Source organism: Myiozetetes cayanensis, unplaced genomic scaffold (assembly GCF_022539395.1).
Source record: "Myiozetetes cayanensis isolate MyiCay16 unplaced genomic scaffold, myiCay2020 scf2-11, whole genome shotgun sequence".
Classification (NCBI taxonomy): Eukaryota; Metazoa; Chordata; class Aves; order Passeriformes; family Tyrannidae; genus Myiozetetes; species Myiozetetes cayanensis.
The window spans coordinates 284654-302654 of NW_026087411.1; the positions used below are offsets into that span (position 1 = coordinate 284654).

Sequence of the window (18001 nt, forward strand, 5' to 3'; positions counted from 1 at the left end):
TTTCCAACAGAAAAATCATTATTTCTGTTGCCTGCAGTAAAAGTAGGCAAGGTTAAATAAACCTTCTGAGCACAAAGCCTTCCCCTCTACGGCGAGCAGCACTAGTTAAAAGAGAGGGGAATGGGTAAATTATTGTACCAAATGGCTGAGAATTAATCTCTGATGACGAGCTGCAATCTAACGAGGCATCTGTGTCCCAGGGAACCCGCAGCATGTCCCTGGCGGTATGTGCAGTGCGGAGCCTGCCTGGCATGCTTTGTCCCCTCTCGCAGGCAGCTTTTCCTCTCATTGTTCCCAATATCCTCGTGCATCTGTGACGCGTGGAATGCATTCACACTAACAGACTTACTATTGTCTTCCCCCCGAAGCTTTGTCGGGCAAAGACTGCAGCACGGTTCCTGATAATTATATTGCTTAATTAATCAAGACAAAAAAAATTTGCAAATCATTGCCCGGTTGCCAAGCAGGGAGATCAAAAATGAAAACAATACAAGCTGAACAACATAACAAAAGTAACAGCTATCTGATCAGAAATTCTTCTATAATGAAGCTATTAATGCTAAAGCGGTTAATGTTAACATTGCTCCAGGTGTCTCTACTTGGCTGCAAACAAAAAGGCTAACATTATGGATATAAAAGGCCAAATGTTGCCATGGATTCTGTAACCTGATAGAGAGGACAGCCTTTTCATTCGATTAGGGAATGCAATTTAAATACCAGGGACTGAAGCCAAACAACAGACATTTCTCTCTGCAAGCCTCTTTCATTCACCCTGGGGTCAGTAGCTGGTGAACAAAAGGTCAGCCACACTTGCCCTGGAAATGTCTGGATTAATTTTATTACATTGTAATGGTTTGTACTTTAAATGTAGGGATAACACTAAATTTCCAGTTAGCTCTTATTCTGGCTGCCCGTCGGGTGCTTTTGACTAATATGTAAGATGACACAGCTTTTCTCCGTTGCTCCAGAGAAGTCTCAAGCGTGTTCCTCACACTAAATTCTTAGCTTTTAATGTTCCATTGGGAAAACAAAACACCCAAAAAGTAAATTGCAGAGCTCAAACGGCAAATGTAAGGAAAAATCCCCCATTATTAGAAAATTTTCAAGTTTGAAACATCTACTGACAAACCACTGGTTGTCAATATCTAACAACTCCATCATTCATAACTCAAAAAATACTGTCTGCAGCTGGTAAATACGTCACCTGATGGAGGCATTTCCCACAGCTGGTTACTCTCTTGGACAAATACTGTCCATCATATAAGGGAAATGGTATTTATCTCACTGATTACTGTCACTAAGTACATTTTATATACATTTTTGTGTCCATAATGTACCAGACAAGCATTTACTGCAGCGGCTTTTTCATACCTATGCACAAATGTACATACACACCCCCCTGATATGTTGGAAAAAAAAAAAAAAAGTATTTATTTTCCTCCAAAGCATCTCAAATGTGGTGGCAAACGATGATTTGACCAGGAAACTGTGAACCTCCAACCTTTTGTTTGTCGTCAGGATACCCAGAGCCCACATCATCCCTCCGAGCCAGCCGGCGTTGACGGCCCCACGTGTACGACAGTGACCCCACAGCACACGGGTGTTTTGCTGCCGCTGCCCCACGGTGGAAATGCACAATGCTCTTAAATACTGCACTTTGCACAGAGATTTCTGTGCTTGTGAATTCTGGTGTGTTTCTGTGAGTGCTAATCGTGACCATAAAATGAACGAGCAGGCCCCTGGATCACCATCAGTAATTCTGGTTTTCAAGTACGAGCTCATTGCTCAGCTTTTTGCCTGAGATGGACAGATTGTATTTTGTACTTGCTGGGAAAAAATAACCCCCAAGCTCGAAACCACTGAGCTTTATTTAAGCAGCAGAACAACACATGACAACCCCGGCAAAGCAGCCCAAACGTACCTCTGGTTTCTTCATGATCTCTATGAAAAACATGTGATTCTTCATGGGGTAAATGACGATGAGAACATCCCCAAAGTCCGTGGGGATGATGCCCCGGCGGTAGTTGCGGGTGTGCTCAGACCAGACGATGTGAACCTCATCATTTCCCAAGTGACGAAGCTGCAACAGCAAATTGGCTCTTTATTAATCCGAGTGATAACCACGGTTTAGGAGGGGTCACGGCTCACAAATTGAATTACAATGCTCAATAGTAGGAATATTTCATTACAGAAAAAGTTAAAATATTGTTTTTCTCCAGTTGCTCATGAAAGCATCAGCTCAATAATTTGCTTCATTCACAACAAATTGTTGTCTGATGGCTTAATTAAGTCATTATCAAACTAGCCATTAGCATGATATGTAAATGTACATTACCTACAGTGATTTAAGATGGAAAACTGAATTACTAGAACAAAACATTACCCAACAGAACATCATATTCCAGCTAAAATGAGGCAGCTGTCACAGAAATATGAAATGCCTTGACTCAGGATGTCAAGAGACTGTCTATCACGAACCACTATAACCGAATTTATTATCCACAAACATCTCCTCACTGTGTGTGGAGGGGGTTTCTGCTTGAAACGTCAGCAAAATATCTGGGCAATGGGAGCGAGAGAAGAACGGGAGCTACCTTTTTATTTGGAGTAGAGTTGCATAAAATATGGCTAAAATTTAAACATGACATACACAAAATGCATCTGAGAGCCTGTGTGTGTTTGCTCTGCTACTGGAGGAGCTGGAGGTGATCTAACAGATGGCAAAAACTATTTGGCAATCACGTACAAGCCTAACACAATGGTTTCAACTGTAAGCTTTAAAGTTAAAATGTAATCCACATGCAGAATGCCAGCCCAATGCATAAAGAGAATTTAAGTCCCACTTAAAGCTTAAAAGACACCCCCCACCCCCACAATTTGGTGCTACCCCTGGAACAATGTGCACAATAGACCGAACAAAGAAGCCAAAACGAAGCTCTGCTACTTCACTCTGTGTGGGGAGAAAGAAGAAAGGGAAAAGAAAGTGGTGATTTTCACTGGTAAATAACAACTGAGTTACCCCAATATGCCTCGGATCAGCCCATGTACCAATGTAATTTCCCTCTTCAGAATCAGACAGTGCCTTTAGAAGGAAAAACTTTCACTCCTACATATCGGTGGCAAAATGGACCCCAGACACGAGAGAAACATGGCAAAACCAACACATTATGAGGATGAAAAAGTCACCACTGTGAACTTGGCTTACAGTTCATACTCCAATAAAGTAAAGCTCAGTTCACAGAAGGACTGAGATTTTTACAGTTTATTTTAAATTAAACTGACAATAAAGAGTTGGGTTTTATTTACACCTATGAATAACAGATCATTTTAGTTCTGTTTGAAGAAAACACGAACCCTTCATGTCTTGTAAAAACCACCAATTAACAGTACTATTACTAGAGCTTTTACATGTACAAAACCAGTAGAAACTGCTGTTCTCACAGTCCCCCTGATTTCTGTGCCAAAGTGATTAGACACAAGATGTCACATCTAGTGTTAAAACCCCCCGAAATCCTTCTGGTGACCAGACTGTGCACAGTGGGTTCCAGAGGCTGGGGATGTGGGTGCCTGACCAGGCTGTCCTGCTCCACGCCGATGCCAAGCTCAAACCCAACTCAGCTCCTCTGAAGAAAAGGCTCTATATCACCTTGCTTCCTTGTGGCTTCTGGGGTGAGAAAGAGCACATACTGCTATACAAACAAAGTCACCAAAGTGTGTCCATATACTGCTTAAGGGACGCTTTCTAAAATCCCAGGGAACTGTCTGGATAATAAAACACTTTGCATGCTGCAGACTCCCAAACCACTTTGTGCTGATACCACATCCTGGAGAACAGAATTCCGTGGAGAGGGAGAAGTCAGCTGAACTGGTGCTTGCTGTGCTCATGTGGGACAGGGAGTGATGGCTCAAACCCTTGCAAATGTCCTGTGATACAAATCCCACCTGTGCTGCAATCCCCACTGCATGCCAGCAACTCACTGGAGGGCTTGAGTTACTGCCCTTGAAGTCAACATCCTTAAGAGTCCCAGTGACAAAGTATAATGTTACAAAGAAAAAACAGGTACTAATCAAAAATGTTTGTTATTGAAAGATAATTTCACTGATAAAAAGCCATTATAATAATCTTATCAGTGACAATAAGCCAGCTATTTTCCTGTGCTGTTTATTCAAAACAGCAGCTGTGGGGCAGTCAGTGCCATGAAGGACTCGTGCTGAAAGGTCTAAAGCCCCACAGCCAACACATGTGGAGCCAGAGCCCCAAGGCTGTGCTTTCCACGTGGTTTAGGAGTGGGGGGTAAAGGAAAAGAATACATTAAAAAAAACAAACCCAAACCAAATCAGCCAGGAAATGAGACAGATATTAAAAAGCAGAGCCCAAGAATGGCCCAGCTCAGAGCTGTTCAGCTCAGCGCTGACTGGAGCGATCCCAGCTCTGGAAATGACAGCTGTGTCTCCTCCCGGGCGCGCGGGCAGCACGCGGATTTTGGCTGCCACGGCAGTGATGGCCACGCTCTGGGCTGCAGGGGCCTGGCCGTGCCGTGGGGTCAGTCAGTCCCCCGTCTCTGCGGGCAGCGCTGCGGGCTCCCCACGCCCCGTGCCCACGGCGCTGACACTGGTCACGGTGCACACCTCGGCCTGACCTCCTTTCCCTGCTAATTGCATTACACAGCCAGCTGGCTCCAGAAAGGAGTCGTCTGCTCGACTGAAGAATTCCTGCTTTTGGGGAGGCATGGCTGCTACTTTTGCTAAGTAACAGTGGGGCCTGACATCCCCATTGTCTGCCTGACAGTGCGCCCATCCTAAAATCTAAGTTTTATTTGTAAATTAACCAAGAAACTTCCTGCCAGAGCAGGGCTGCCTGGAGACTGATAATGTGTGCCTTTCATTCCCTTTCACTCTCACTGTATCACTGCCAATTTGTTTTTCTGCTGCTCGCCAGCCCGAGGCCATAAAAGCCTTGTAAGACATAAGTGCAATTATAGTCCTGGAGTCAAATGAATTGGACAAATCCAATAGCACAGCTCTGTCCCCACTCTGCAAAGCCCTACAGCAGTCAGATTAGCTGCTAAAAATCTAATCTAGCCCCAGCTAACAAATTTCTGCAGCGAAGGAGCAAGAGTTCACTATGGGGTTGCAACCAGATTTCTGAATTGAAAAAGTTCTGCTCTGACAATGGAGAAGATGGAATAAATCACCGCGAAATTCTGCAGCACATCTTTAAACCGTTAAGCACAATTTGGGCAGAACAAGACAGGGACAGTAGGATGCCATTCCTGGGATTGATTTTCACTCTTGCTACACGACAGCCAGATAAAGTTTGGAACCAATGATGCTGAACCCTGCAGCAGCAAAAGAGATCAGCTGAATTTTGTTTACTCCACTAGAAAAGGTTTCTGTCAGGGCCAAGATTTATTTAGAGAGGATTTCTTTCTTTCACTTTTTTTTTCTTTCTCCCTGAATTAGCAATACAATATGTCAGCATATACCTCAAATAAAGAAATACAAACTGCAAATCACAACTCTGCTCCACAAAAATAAGGCGCCAAGTTCATCCTCAGAGAAAGTGCACTTATTCTTGGGAATTTATACCAGAAACGAATTTATCCCCATGTTTCGTAAAAGTAAAGACCCACAATAACATATTTAAGTAAAATTACCACATCTGTTTAATGCCCCAGCCCCCAGAATTTATGGGCTGCTGCAGGGCTCCCCAGGCCAGCAGGTGGTCAGTCCCTCTGCTCAGCCAAGCCTTTCTGTAGGTCTGAGGCAACACAAGCAAAGCACCCCAGGAATCGCACAGATCTCAGAGATAAGGGACACCTCAGATCCCAGACAGCATCTGATGGAAGGAAGGGGAGGGCAAGAAAAAAGAAGTTGTGGCCACCATTGCACCCTGCCTGGCAACCTGCTAAAACTTCCTCCTCCCAGTAACACTGCCCTGTATCACCAAGATATGATCGTGTCTTCATTCCAAGACATCAATGCTTTCTGGGTGAAAAGAGCTCTTGCAGTGACAGAATCACGGAGTGCTTTGGCTTCCATTTGGATAGTCAGTCACGCTCAAATGCAGGCTAGCTCATCCATCAGCATTCCAAAGCATTAGAGAACTGTCCATCTTCCAGAAACTTTGCAGTGCTTCTGAAATGCACCTTCTGTCCACTCGTGGCTGCAGTTCTGTAAGATGTGCTGACAGTCGATGCTAATTTGCTCAGAATTACATGTTTGCTCACAACAGAGCTGTGACAAACTGAACAAAACCATTGTGTGCAGAGGCAGAGATTCATGTTAGAAAGCTCTCTGGAAGTCACCTGGTCCAAGCCCCTGCTTGTAGCTCCTGATATCCATGAGCTTGTTCAGAGCTCTGTCCTTTACAGGAATACACAGTTTGATCCCTGCAGGGTTCCATTCCCATAGCAGATTTCAGCCTTTTTTATAAAAGTCTTAGAGCAATTCCTTTGTGGTATTTTCTGTGGATAGTATGTGCTAGAGCTGGCCTGGTTTCCTGGCACTGCAAGACTTGGGAGACTGGCAGCTACTAAATGCTTTTGCTTTTTGTTTCTCACAAAGAAGGAATTCTCTTAGAGCAAACATAGGCAAGACAATTAAATAGAATAACCAGACTCTCAATGTCTGTGATAACCCCTAGCATGGGTGGGAATCAGGAGAACTAATAAAATAGACTGTTTGCAGTTAAATCCTGTTTCTCCCCACGTGGTAACTCCATCACTGTGCTCTCTGCTCTCCCAGATGATGTGTTACTCAGCAGCCACATCGTATCCCAGTGTCTTTGCTTGGCTTCCACAAAACCCAGGAGGCTACGACTTACAAGGGAAGATTAGACTAAACAGACACAATTTCTGTAGGACAAGTAAGACTAGGAAAGACATGGCAGCAATTCTCAGAATGCATAAGTCTGCAGCAAAACAGTCTGCCCTCCGTATCCATGTGGAATAGGGTAGAATCAATGGGCTTAAACTGAAGCAAAGTAGATGCTGCAAGAGATTTTGTCATGGTACAAGAAGTGGAGCATAGGAATATATTGCCTAGGGAAACTGTAAATCAATCATCACTGGAGTTTTGAACAAGCAGCTGGACAAATACCGGTCAGGAACAATAAAAATACACACAGTCCTACCCTGGTAAAGTCACAGACTCTACAGCCCCCCACTACATACCACTGCCCTACTTCTCCATTCCCAAGAACTCAGATTACATTTTTTCCCATAGCCACGTAAATCCACTGATATGAAGATAATGAGTTGCATACAGAAAGAGAAACATGTCATTTTACTGACTTTTTTTAAATGACAGATAGCCCAGTAAAAAAGAAAGGATCTGGTTTTACTATGAAATGCTGGGCAATTTTTTCAGGACCAGTAAGCAGAAATTCCACCTTTATATTTAAAGGAAAAGCACATGTGATTCTGAAACCAACTGGACACTGAATAGAGTCACTCAGTGACGTTTGCAGACTGCTCAGAGCACAGCAGTACCCCTTGGTGGGCTGGATAGCCTCAGCAGCATTACTGATGCACATTAACAACCTCTGCAGGACAAGTTGCCAATCCTAATTAAAAAGGCAGAGATTTGGTATGCCCCTAAAATCTTCTTTGACTCTAAGAAGCAGCTGGCAAGCACTATAATCTCAAATCACTCCTTGTTAGGAAAGACAAAGATTAAGCACCGATACCAACAAAGTTTTGGGCTGGGTTCTGGCTGTCTTTGAAGCAGAGGCTGCTTGTCAGAATTGTGCTTAAGTGGTTACTGGCTTTAGCTATCAGCTGTGGCTGCCTTGGGTCCAGAGCTTGTCACCTCCCTTTTGCTGTGCTGTTCCCCGCAGGATGATTGCTCTTGAAGGTTTTATTATGCTGCATTTGGTTGTTTTGTTCTACCAACCTGCAACAGCTTTGGCAGGCAGACAACATACAAATGAAATTATTGCTAATATTATTACTCATGGTGGTATTTGAGGCTACCATGGAAATGTTAATTGTGTTTCAGAACCCAGAATTTAGATGCCATTTAATTCAGATAATCCAGCTGCAGAGCACCATGTGGCACAGCAAAGATGGGATGCCAGGGCCTGTTAGCATGAGCTGCTTTCAGTTCAAACTTTCATTTAAGCACCTGAAGAGTGTGAAATACACCACAAATTCTTTACCTTTTTGGTCAGTGAATCGTCCGAATCCGACGGCATCCTGGTGGACACGTGGAAAATGATCTCCACGGTGGAGGTAGCGTAGTAGGGAGCGGTCTGTCCCGTGCTGCCGTTGCGCTGCAGGCCGCCCATAAAACCCCCGTGCGTGGAAAGATCCACCTGAGGGATTGAAAGTCAGGATTAGAGGAAATCCGAACAGACTGATGAATTATCAGTATTTATTTCTACACCGAGACTTCATGAATTTACCATTCTAGGACTCTGCAGCCATCCTAGAGAAGTCTTCCCTTAAAGCTCTGTGACCCTTTTGTTAGATGTGCCTTTCCCATTCCTGTATCGGACACTCACTAAAAGCAAATGTCTCTTAACCAGGTCCTGAGCCAGTATCTATCTGATGATTCTGCCTTCTTACAGCAAACAGCAGCAAGGAAGTAACACGTGCTGCTCCTCCAAGGGCTCAGACCTCCCAGTGCCAGCAGCTTCCCAAAGAGTAGAGAGAATACAAAGAACCCGAGAAACTGCAGCAGAAACTAAAGATTTGTGCAGAAAGAAAAGCCTTTGGAAGAAATTATTTCAGAAGCTTATTCAGAAGAAATGCCTCTCTGAAGTCCAGCTTGAGTCCAAAGGATCGTTTTTTTTCCCAGTGGCACCAGCCTGAGGATGGTGCCTCTCCCTTTGAGCCTTGTGAAACTTTGATCCTTCACATACAGCTACTCTGTATTTCCCAAACCCATACATTTTCATGGCACTTACACTGTGACACACCATTCTGACAATGCAAATAATACCCAAAAGCTTCATGAAGAAGCTCCTGTGGTGAGTGTGTGCTCTGACCACATCAAGAGCTAAAAGTAGCTAAATATCAGTGTGTAGTGAAATTTATCTTTTTTTAATGGGAATTAAAAATTATGCAGTGACATTAGCAACATGTTAGTTTGCCTACATTTATGGCTATTACCTCCCAGCCCAGCCCTGCTACAAAATCTTCATATGCCTGGCTTCCCCTCGCGTTGGCCAGGATGGAGCACTTGTCCTCCTGTCCCTCGGCAATGTAGAACACGGCGATCTTGTGAGTTTCACGGCTGCAACGGGACACAAAAAGAAGGTAAAGTTCAAGAAGTTTGAGCTCAAAAACTCCAAAGCTATGAGCAGGTGCCCACATTTAGCTCCATGCATCCATTTCTTTTTTGCACACAAGTCCATTGCTCACTGTCAGCTGCAGAAATAGATTTCTGCCCATTTCTTCTCCTCCCGCTGCAGACACCCCAGGTCTGAGACAGGAGCCGAGGCTGGTCCTTCTGTGCATCAGCCACAGCACTGGTGAGCAAGTTCCAATTACAGGGTTAATGACTCAGAGCTGTGCAGCTTTGCCACAGACAGCGAGGTGGCACAGGTGTTAACGGGAGCATAATCTGACCTACAGAATTTTAATTACAGGCTGATGACATACAAGGAGGAAGAAACATTATTGACTCTTAGATCCTGGGCTCAGTTTTACAAGGCTGACAGAGACAGCTGGCTTCTCTGAAAACAAGCAAAGTGGATTGATATGGAAACTGTTGGGATGCAGTGCTGCAGAGGCTTTTCAAATAGCTCTATGTCCAGTAATGAGAAATACAACAAACATTCAAAACTCCACTCTTGCCACTCCCTGGCTAGGGAGCAGTTCTGGGGAGATCACCCCTTAAAGTACTGCTCCTGATGTGGATCATCCTGAGATAAATGGTCCTTTGTGTCAGCTGAACCAAGGTCACAAACAATTTGGGAACTTCTTCCCTTCCCTCTCAGTTAAGCAAACTGGAAATACGTTGCTCTGTCTTATTATTTGCTACTGATTTGAAATTCGCTGTAATTCACAGAGCCAGTGCAGACAGCTCCTCCATTCGGGCTGCAGAACTCTGGAGAAACAAACAATCCATTTCACATACTAATATTTGTATTGCTAGCATAGGCAATGGCAGGGAAGCTTTCGTTCTGGTGACTCACTCACTCTTCCCTGGGAAACACAAACCTTATCAATGGTGTGTCCAGAACACATCACCTACCATTGGCGGGAATCCAGATTTTTCAGTTCTCGCAGCAATTTTGAATTTTTCTTAAGCAAGTGAAAGCTTTTTCTAAAAAAAAAAAAAAAGTTTTGAAGGCAAATGCAACACCATACAGACAGAGTATTTTGTCATGCAAATACCTAAGTGAAGTGAATCCAATGAACACAACATGATTTTTAAAAATCTTGTTTTCTGAAGTGTGTACACATTTGGGGGTAAGAAGTGAGACGAGTAAGAGTACTGTAAACATGCTCTGAATCCCCTCTCCCTACCTTCTATCCCAGGAGTTCATTCCCAAGTCGTTCAGCAACAGCCGACAGAAATAAAAGGAGGCCTGAGGCTCAGCAGGACGTGGTGGTTCCTGGCGGGCCACCTTCATGCTGCAGTCCGAGCTGCATTTCAGGATGAACTCCCTTTCCTGGGCGCTCTGCCTCAGCAGGGCTTCCATGATGGCCCGCTCCTGGTCGGAGCTCATCCCGCAGGGCGGCGGCGCCGGCTCGTTCAGCCTGCGCTGGGGGTGCAGAAGGCACTCGGGGCTGGTGGCACCGATCTTCTCCAGCAGCTGGTCGAGAGCGTCTTCTCCTTCCTCTGCCTGGGAAAGGTCGTTCTGGGAAGCGAAGAGGTGCTCGGGGTTGCTGGAGATCACGAAGGTGTTGGTGGTGCTCTGCTGTGGAAGGCAGCCCTCCAAAGGGCCGTACAGCATCCGGCCATCCCAAGAGTACTTCCCTGAGATATCCCTGACAATCACCCTGACGTCCGAGGGGGCTGCTGCCGGCTCAGCACCCGCCCTCTTCTCTGCAGGGATTTGGAGGTAAGATATGAGAGTGCTGTCATTGAACACGAAGAGCTGCAGGTTGGGACTCCGGAAGACTTCTGAGGACAGCTCAGAGGACTCCACGTAGGAGTTGTCGTGGTTCTCGCTGAGGAGGCTGTGCAGAATGGCAGGGCCTCCGCTGAGCGGGTAGTGGCTCAGGTGATTCACCAGGTGAGTCATCACCATCCGCGCCGTCAGAGGTATCAATTCTAAATTCCTCCTCCTTTTCTCTAAAACCATCAATGAAAAGATAACAGATCAGTAAGAGCAGCAAGAGGTAATTCAAAAAGAGCAACTGTGGACTTCTGTCACATTACAGCTGCTTGCCTTAGTTGTCTTCCCGATCCTTCCTGTTCAAGGAACTATTCACAAGAGCTTTCCAAGGAATTCTACCTGTCCTGCAGTTTTATTTTATTTTACCACACCCCCACAGCCGGTCCACGCTCCGTGAGCTCTCTTACCCTCAGCAACGGTGAGCAGGTTGCCCAAATCCGTGGAGGACTGGCACTGGGCTGGCTCTGAGCTCCTGACGTTCCCCAGTGGCAAAAACGGGTCGTAGTCATAGGAGGAGAGGTCGGCCAGGCTCAGCACGTAGTGGCTTTGCTGCGTGTACGTGCTGGAGCCATTCACACAGCAGTGCAGGACCTGCCAGGGGACAGCGGGACACTGCAGCAGAAATAAACCCCACAGGACAGTCCCCAACACACCTGGCAGCAGTGCCCCTTCCTCATTCTGACTTTGTGAAAACCAGGACATGCTACAGAAACCATCTCTGGCCAAGTACAGCATTTTAAATTAACACTCACCATCTGCACTGATTCTGTACTTTAACGGCTCACTTCAGGACTTGTTTCGTATTTCAACAACCCGCTTCAAATATTTCTGCAAAGATTATCTTCCTTGGTTTGTTGTTTTAAGCATTTTATCTTTCTCTTCACCACCCCCTGTCTGTTCTACACCTCTAATCTTATCTTCTTAATGTTTTGCATTTGTACTTCTCTCCTGTACGACTTCTGCCCACATTGCAAGAACTCATGATTTTCTAGAGCTTGCCAAAAGTGCTTCTGTGCCTACCAGGGTGTGTGAAAGGCATCTCTGAACATCCAGACACAGTAAATCACTTTCCTTCCCATACTCACTCTGTAAATGTAGTCCAACAAGGGAGCTCTGGATGCATGCTGATCTTCCACGGCACCAGCAGACGCGGGCTCCAGCAGCATTTTCATGGGCAGTGCCATGCACCAGTCCAGCAGGCAGAGCAGCAGTGAAACTATGAACTGAACAAGAACGTGGAACACAGTGTTTAGGTACATTCTGTGGAATTCACCCAAACTTCGAAGTAGGGGTTGGAAAGTGCAGCTCTGGTTCAAAGTGACTTCATTTAAAAAGCACCTCTAAGAGCACAAAGGAGGGATGGAGGCAGCTCTCGTCAGTGACGCACCTTCTTATCCGCTTCCACGGAGGAGTACTCGGCACTCGGCAAGAGGAACGCAATGGTGGCCACGAGGATCTACATCCAAACACACAGATGTCAGAAAGGCATTTAACTTCCCTCACTATAAAGACAGAGTTGGACTTCATGTGCAAAGGGATGGAAAAGGTTCAGTTCCCTCAGGAGCATCCAACTGCCTGTGTCAATCAACATCCAAGGGAAACACAAAGATTTACTGAGCGCTTTGAAAACAAGTCCCGGCAAACACGGGACACACACTGGTCCTGGCACTGCAGCAATTACATCCCTAACGATGTCTGCAGAAGAAGGGACTTAACAAATCACAGCAGCTCAAGGAAGGAATTAAAATAACTTTGCACATGATTTCCCTACAAACATTTTAAAGAGCCTGACGTACCTCAGTGATTTTCCGGCACAGGGAGGATTCGTACTCCTGAAGCTTTTGCCAGTAAGACACCAGCAGCTGAAGAACATCACAGGCTACCTGAGCTACCAGCTTATTGGAAAACTGGAAGAGAAAAGATGATTAAGAGCCAAATAAAATATCCACATACAATACAACGCATTCAGTTTTTCTACATTTTAAATTATTTTGCATCTATACAAACAATAAAAAACATTAATGCTGCAAAACCACCTTGTCAGCATTAGGAATCAGCAGGTTTGACACTGTCTGTGATCTTAACTCAGTTTGCTGGGGAAAGGGTCTTCAGGTACACAAGCACACACCATTTTTGCAAGTAGTCTGCACATTTGTATAGGACACCACACCTGCAGACTGTGCTCCAGATCATCATCAGCTCTTTAAAAAGTGAAAATGCAGTTTTTACACAATGCTTATTGATTAGGGCCGGCCAGAGCTATACCTTCAGTGTCACTCCTATGACATTGATGGCCTTCTTCACGTGGGGATGGTTCGTGCACTGCGTGAGCTCCTCACATATCCAGACTCCCAGGCCACAGATGGCTATGCACCTTTGGTAAAAGGAAGAGTGGCTTTGTCACAAGTTTTAGAAGAATATTTAGGGGGAAAAAAAAAGAATAGAAAGAAAAAAATGCACAAAGATCTTTCTTTTCCAAAACTCTCATGCAACAGGCCTGCACCTTTATGGTGCAGAGTGGGGCTCAGCTTCATAGGACCAAACCACAAGGCAGTGGCAACACCTCAGCTGGACAAGCACCAAAAACAAGTAGCAAGAAAGGTTTTCCAGCTCAAGGACCGGATAATCTTAAAGATCTTTTCCAACCCGATCAATTCCATGATTTTCCCATTTCTTTTACTCAGTAATTTACCTTGCAGCTTCACTTGGCTCCTCTGTAGCATTCTTCAATAAAATATTTATGAGGTAATACTAAAACGACAAAACAAATCAGAATAAGCATGTTTTTCATGCATCTATTTTAAAGTTAATTTTTACATAGTTACAAGTGAAGTCACTTTAATCCTCAGCCTGTTCTTAAAGCACCTTTACCTCATGCCAGCTGTATTTTGTCAAGGGAGAAATACTGATCACAACTCAAGTACACAGGCCCTTGTGGACAAATTGAATCGACCTACAACTCATGAACTCAGGTACAGGCAGCAAGATAGAAATCAATTCATTTTCAGAGCGGAAGAGTGTTTACAAACAATGAGTGGAGGTCACTCCGTACAAACTGTAGTGTTTAGGTTTTAAGTACAGAGAAGACACTGTTGAAATTGAGACAGTTTTAACACTCCTCCAGCAACTCTCCAAGGTCTGCTGAAGAAAGCAAGACTGGGAGCCCAGCGTGCAAAGGGGTTCCTGCATTCCTCTGGTTACCCAAACAGCAATACCCATACACATCTCACACATCTCCTACAGGATGAGCTAATGGACTCAGGTACAATGAATGGACACTTTAAACACCACCTACACCATTTAATGAATTGGCCCTGACAGGCAACTGGCTGGAAAAACATGGCATCTGATCACAGCCAGCTCACTCTCCTTGAAAATCCCACTGGAATTTGCAGTATCTAAGCTTTGTTAACAGTATGGCACATGTCAAGCAAAGCACATGTAACATGTGCAGCTGCAGGTTTGAGGAGAAGGATGGATTCCTTTTTTAACCAAAAAAAGTAAGAATTAAGTAATTGAATAATAAACTTAAAAGAATTAAGTAACTGAATAATAAAAATAGGATAGGTTACCTAAGGATTTACAATGAAATGGGGCTTTACCTTCACATCTGCAGTGCCTGTACTGATCTCACTGGTTTCTGAAATGGGTCCCAAGTGTGGGATTTCCCGGTAGGTGTTGGGAAAGCACACGAGAGCACCAAGGATGGTGTGAGCTTCAGAACGGGGAGCCTAATGAGGGGCAAGTAAGCAGAAATATTAATTAGAGAAACCATCATCCATGAGGATGCCATCAGCTCTGAGGCCAGGATGCATTGCCATACTCAGTGTGCTGGATTCACAAGGCAGCACTAAAGTGTTCCAGGACCTTTTCCTTTTCTTTTACAGCTCCAGTAACAGTTGTAGGAAGGCAGTGACTAACACACACCTTCCTGCCCGTGCTTTTTGCTGCTGTGCTGCTCTGTTCTCTTTGTGAGGCTGAGCTGCTCCTCCAGCAGGCACCTGGCCTCGCTCCTGAGCACATTCTACATCTTTAATACCTCCTCTGTCATTACTCAATACAACAATCTGGTATCAACTGGAAGTACAGAACCACCTGAAGAAAAGCTGAGTGAGAGGCTGAAGCACTAATCCAGCACTGCTATTACATGATCCTGTGACACAGAAAGTGCACAGTGCACTCATACTGACTGCATAGATGATACCAATGTGCAGAGAGAGCCATATTCAGTAAAACCATCAAAAGCACTATGGCATAGCTAGAAACACATTAATTACCGTGTAATGTTGAAAATACAAGAAACACCCAGTTTTATGCTTGTAGGAGAAATGGAAGATGGTGTTTTGGTTTGTTTCCTGCCATGGAAAGTTGAGTATTCATTTCTTATTAGCACTTCAGGCTTTGGATCAACGATGTCGATCAGACTCTTGGAGGGCCGACGGAAAAAAGCATTGCTGTGACAGCAGCCAGGAGAGAGTTCCTCACGCCTTGGCCTTTCAATGAAACCCCTCTGCAATGCCAGGGTGGCACCCTGTCCCACAATTTCCCCCACCAGCTGCCATGGCACTGGCCCCAAAGCCCGCCTGCAGTAACAGCTCGTTAGCGTCACTCCCGCCGCGCTCACCTCCAGCGTGTCCGCGCGCAGCACCCTCGCTGCTGCCGCCACGAAGTCCCCGATCAGCATCGTGAACCCAGGCAAGCCCAAGAAGAAAAACCAGGGTGGGCAGTGCTTTATGACAGTGTTCAGGATATCCTGCAAGAGAAGTTACCTGTGTGAGAACAAAAGCCAAAACGAAAATAACCCACAGAAAGAGCCCAAAAGCGAAAGGGAGAGTTTGAGATGATTTAACTTTGAGGTTCACCATCCCACACTAACTAAGGTGCAAATTCACAGAGCTCACGGGCTGTGTGTGCAAACTGACTGTGATGTAATCAGCACCAGATGCATGGAGCAGCAAAAGTGCACTGGGTGTTTTGATTAAGATTTCTACTCTTAAACTCCTGTTAAAAACCCAAACCCACAGCCACATCTCTCTCTGTGCCTAAGCACAACCATTCTGTTAAGTAAGACTTTGGACTCAAAACACCCAAACCTCTAATGGATTTAAGACGAGGCACTGCAGCACTCCAAAGGAGCGAGTTCCTAAATTGCTTCACTCAAAACTCTGTGCCACAAGAACACAAGCTGACCCCAACACCTGCTCCCCGTGCCCCGAAGGAACAGACCAGCACCCCCAGCTCTGCTCATCATCACCCTGTGACACAGCATGATCAAGATAAGCATTTCATCCTCAATCCTTACACGTTTCAAGTCTTCACAGTCTCTCCGAATCAGGGTAAAGTTCCTGGATTTGAGTTAAGATTTTCTTCCTGCAAGCTTTCAGCAGGTTTACAATTAGCCATAAAATCTATATAATCCTTACCTGTAACACTGTATTTGCTGGAGAGTTAGATCAGGCTATTTCTATACTGAGTAGAAAATTATTTTTCACTCCCTAAAATTTTGAAGGAAGGTTACAAAGGACTTTTCCATGTCCACCCTTACAGTTTTAGCATGTGTTAAGGAAGGCCTGAACTTGGGAGTCCTAGAATGTGACCATGTGCTCAATTTCTACAGCAGAAGCTAAAGCTGACAAACCCAATTTTCCCTATATGAAGAGATGCTTTAAGATCACCGCTGTTTTATCAGCCCTGCTAAACACCTGCACATCCCCTATTTAGTGTTCCACTGTTTTCAACACCAACATCTGATGAAATAATCGCTATATATTAAAACTAATACTATTTATTTAAAAACATAGTAGCAGATAATGCTTTCACTTTCCTGAATAAGCTAAAATGCCACTCGAGTTAATGTTTAAACTAGTTTTAATCACTTCCTTTGATACCTTTTAAGTCAATATGGGTCAATGCAAACACTGAGAATGCAGAGCAGATGGATGCAGCAGCTCATAAAGCGAGTGGTAAACTCACCGTCAGAGCAGAACAAAGGACCCACCTTTTTATAATTAAGGGCCTGATTAGCACAGGGGGCTGGTCGGCACAGCCACACCTGCACAGCAGGGCCAGGTACGGCCCAGGCTGGTCCTAATCTCGGGCAGCAGATGGGAGCACGCGTCTGTTGACACGTGCCCCGATAAAGGAGCCCGGGATAACCTGGCCGCGGAAGCACCGGGACTGCTCCCGACCGCTGCATTAACTCCTGTCCTCACCCCACCGCTCCCATCTGTCACACCCAGAGCAACGGCCGCAGCCCCTGCGCAGAGCACTGCCAAAACCAGGAGAAAGATGGAATCACACAACTGTTACCTCAATATATGAATGCTGAGACTACACACACATTCCAAAATGCTGGAGGAACGGGGCTGCAGGGATCTACTCGCTGCTTATGAGATATACTACTACCAGGGGAAAAAAAAATAATCATTTTCCATAGTAAGAAACCTTTGAAAAATTTACTTTGAGAAGCTACGGAACCAATCCTTGGTTTCCCTTTGAATTCCCAGCATGGGCTGCACGCTGTCATACGCACACAGGGCCCGGACCCACCCACTCTGCCAGGCTGTTCCCACTGCTGTGGTTCATCTCAGGCATCCCAGTGGGCACTTGGGATGGTCGGAGTGACTTCACTTAAACTAAGACAAGGTAGAATATATCCTGGCTACGGAACTGTCCTTCTGCTGGATGTGACTGCACGGCAAATGGACAGAGCCACGCCACAGGAGCTCACAGGTGATCCTGTCAGGCTTTCCCCCCTTTCCCAGTCCGCACATTTCCCTGCACGAGCCAGCTCGCAATAAAACAGGATTTCAGGCAGTAATTCGGTAGCTTTGGGAGCTTATCAGCAGAGAGAGGCTTGTGAGAAGGCGAGGGAGCGAGAACATCTGTGCTATCAGTGATACTGCAAAATCAGGTAATTCAAACAGA

The 18001-nt window shown here is 45.2% G+C and overlaps 1 protein-coding gene across 6 annotated transcripts in view; it reads right to left on the minus strand.

Moving 5' to 3' along the window:
- Positions 1-18001, minus strand: part of RALGAPA2 (Ral GTPase activating protein catalytic subunit alpha 2) — a 96739-nt gene that overhangs the window by 40201 nt on the left and 38537 nt on the right. For all 6 annotated transcript variants that reach the window (XR_007628949.1, XM_050315755.1, XM_050315752.1 and 3 more), the window contains 13 exons: positions 15699-15827; positions 14677-14805; positions 13767-13825; positions 13340-13448; positions 12871-12981; positions 12462-12530; positions 12160-12297; positions 11482-11665; positions 10479-11250; positions 10204-10275; positions 9117-9240; positions 8162-8317; positions 1922-2080 (listed from right to left, as the gene is read on the minus strand). Coding sequence is in view for 5 of the 6 variants with exons in the window: in XM_050315755.1 (XP_050171712.1) it covers positions 1922-2080; positions 8162-8317; positions 9117-9240; positions 10204-10275; positions 10479-11250; positions 11482-11665; positions 12160-12297; positions 12462-12530; positions 12871-12981; positions 13340-13448; positions 13767-13825; positions 14677-14805; positions 15699-15827 (2211 nt within the window). In the remaining variant the exon portion in view is untranslated. The remainder of the gene's footprint in view (positions 1-1921; positions 2081-8161; positions 8318-9116; positions 9241-10203; positions 10276-10478; positions 11251-11481; positions 11666-12159; positions 12298-12461; positions 12531-12870; positions 12982-13339; positions 13449-13766; positions 13826-14676; positions 14806-15698; positions 15828-18001) is intronic.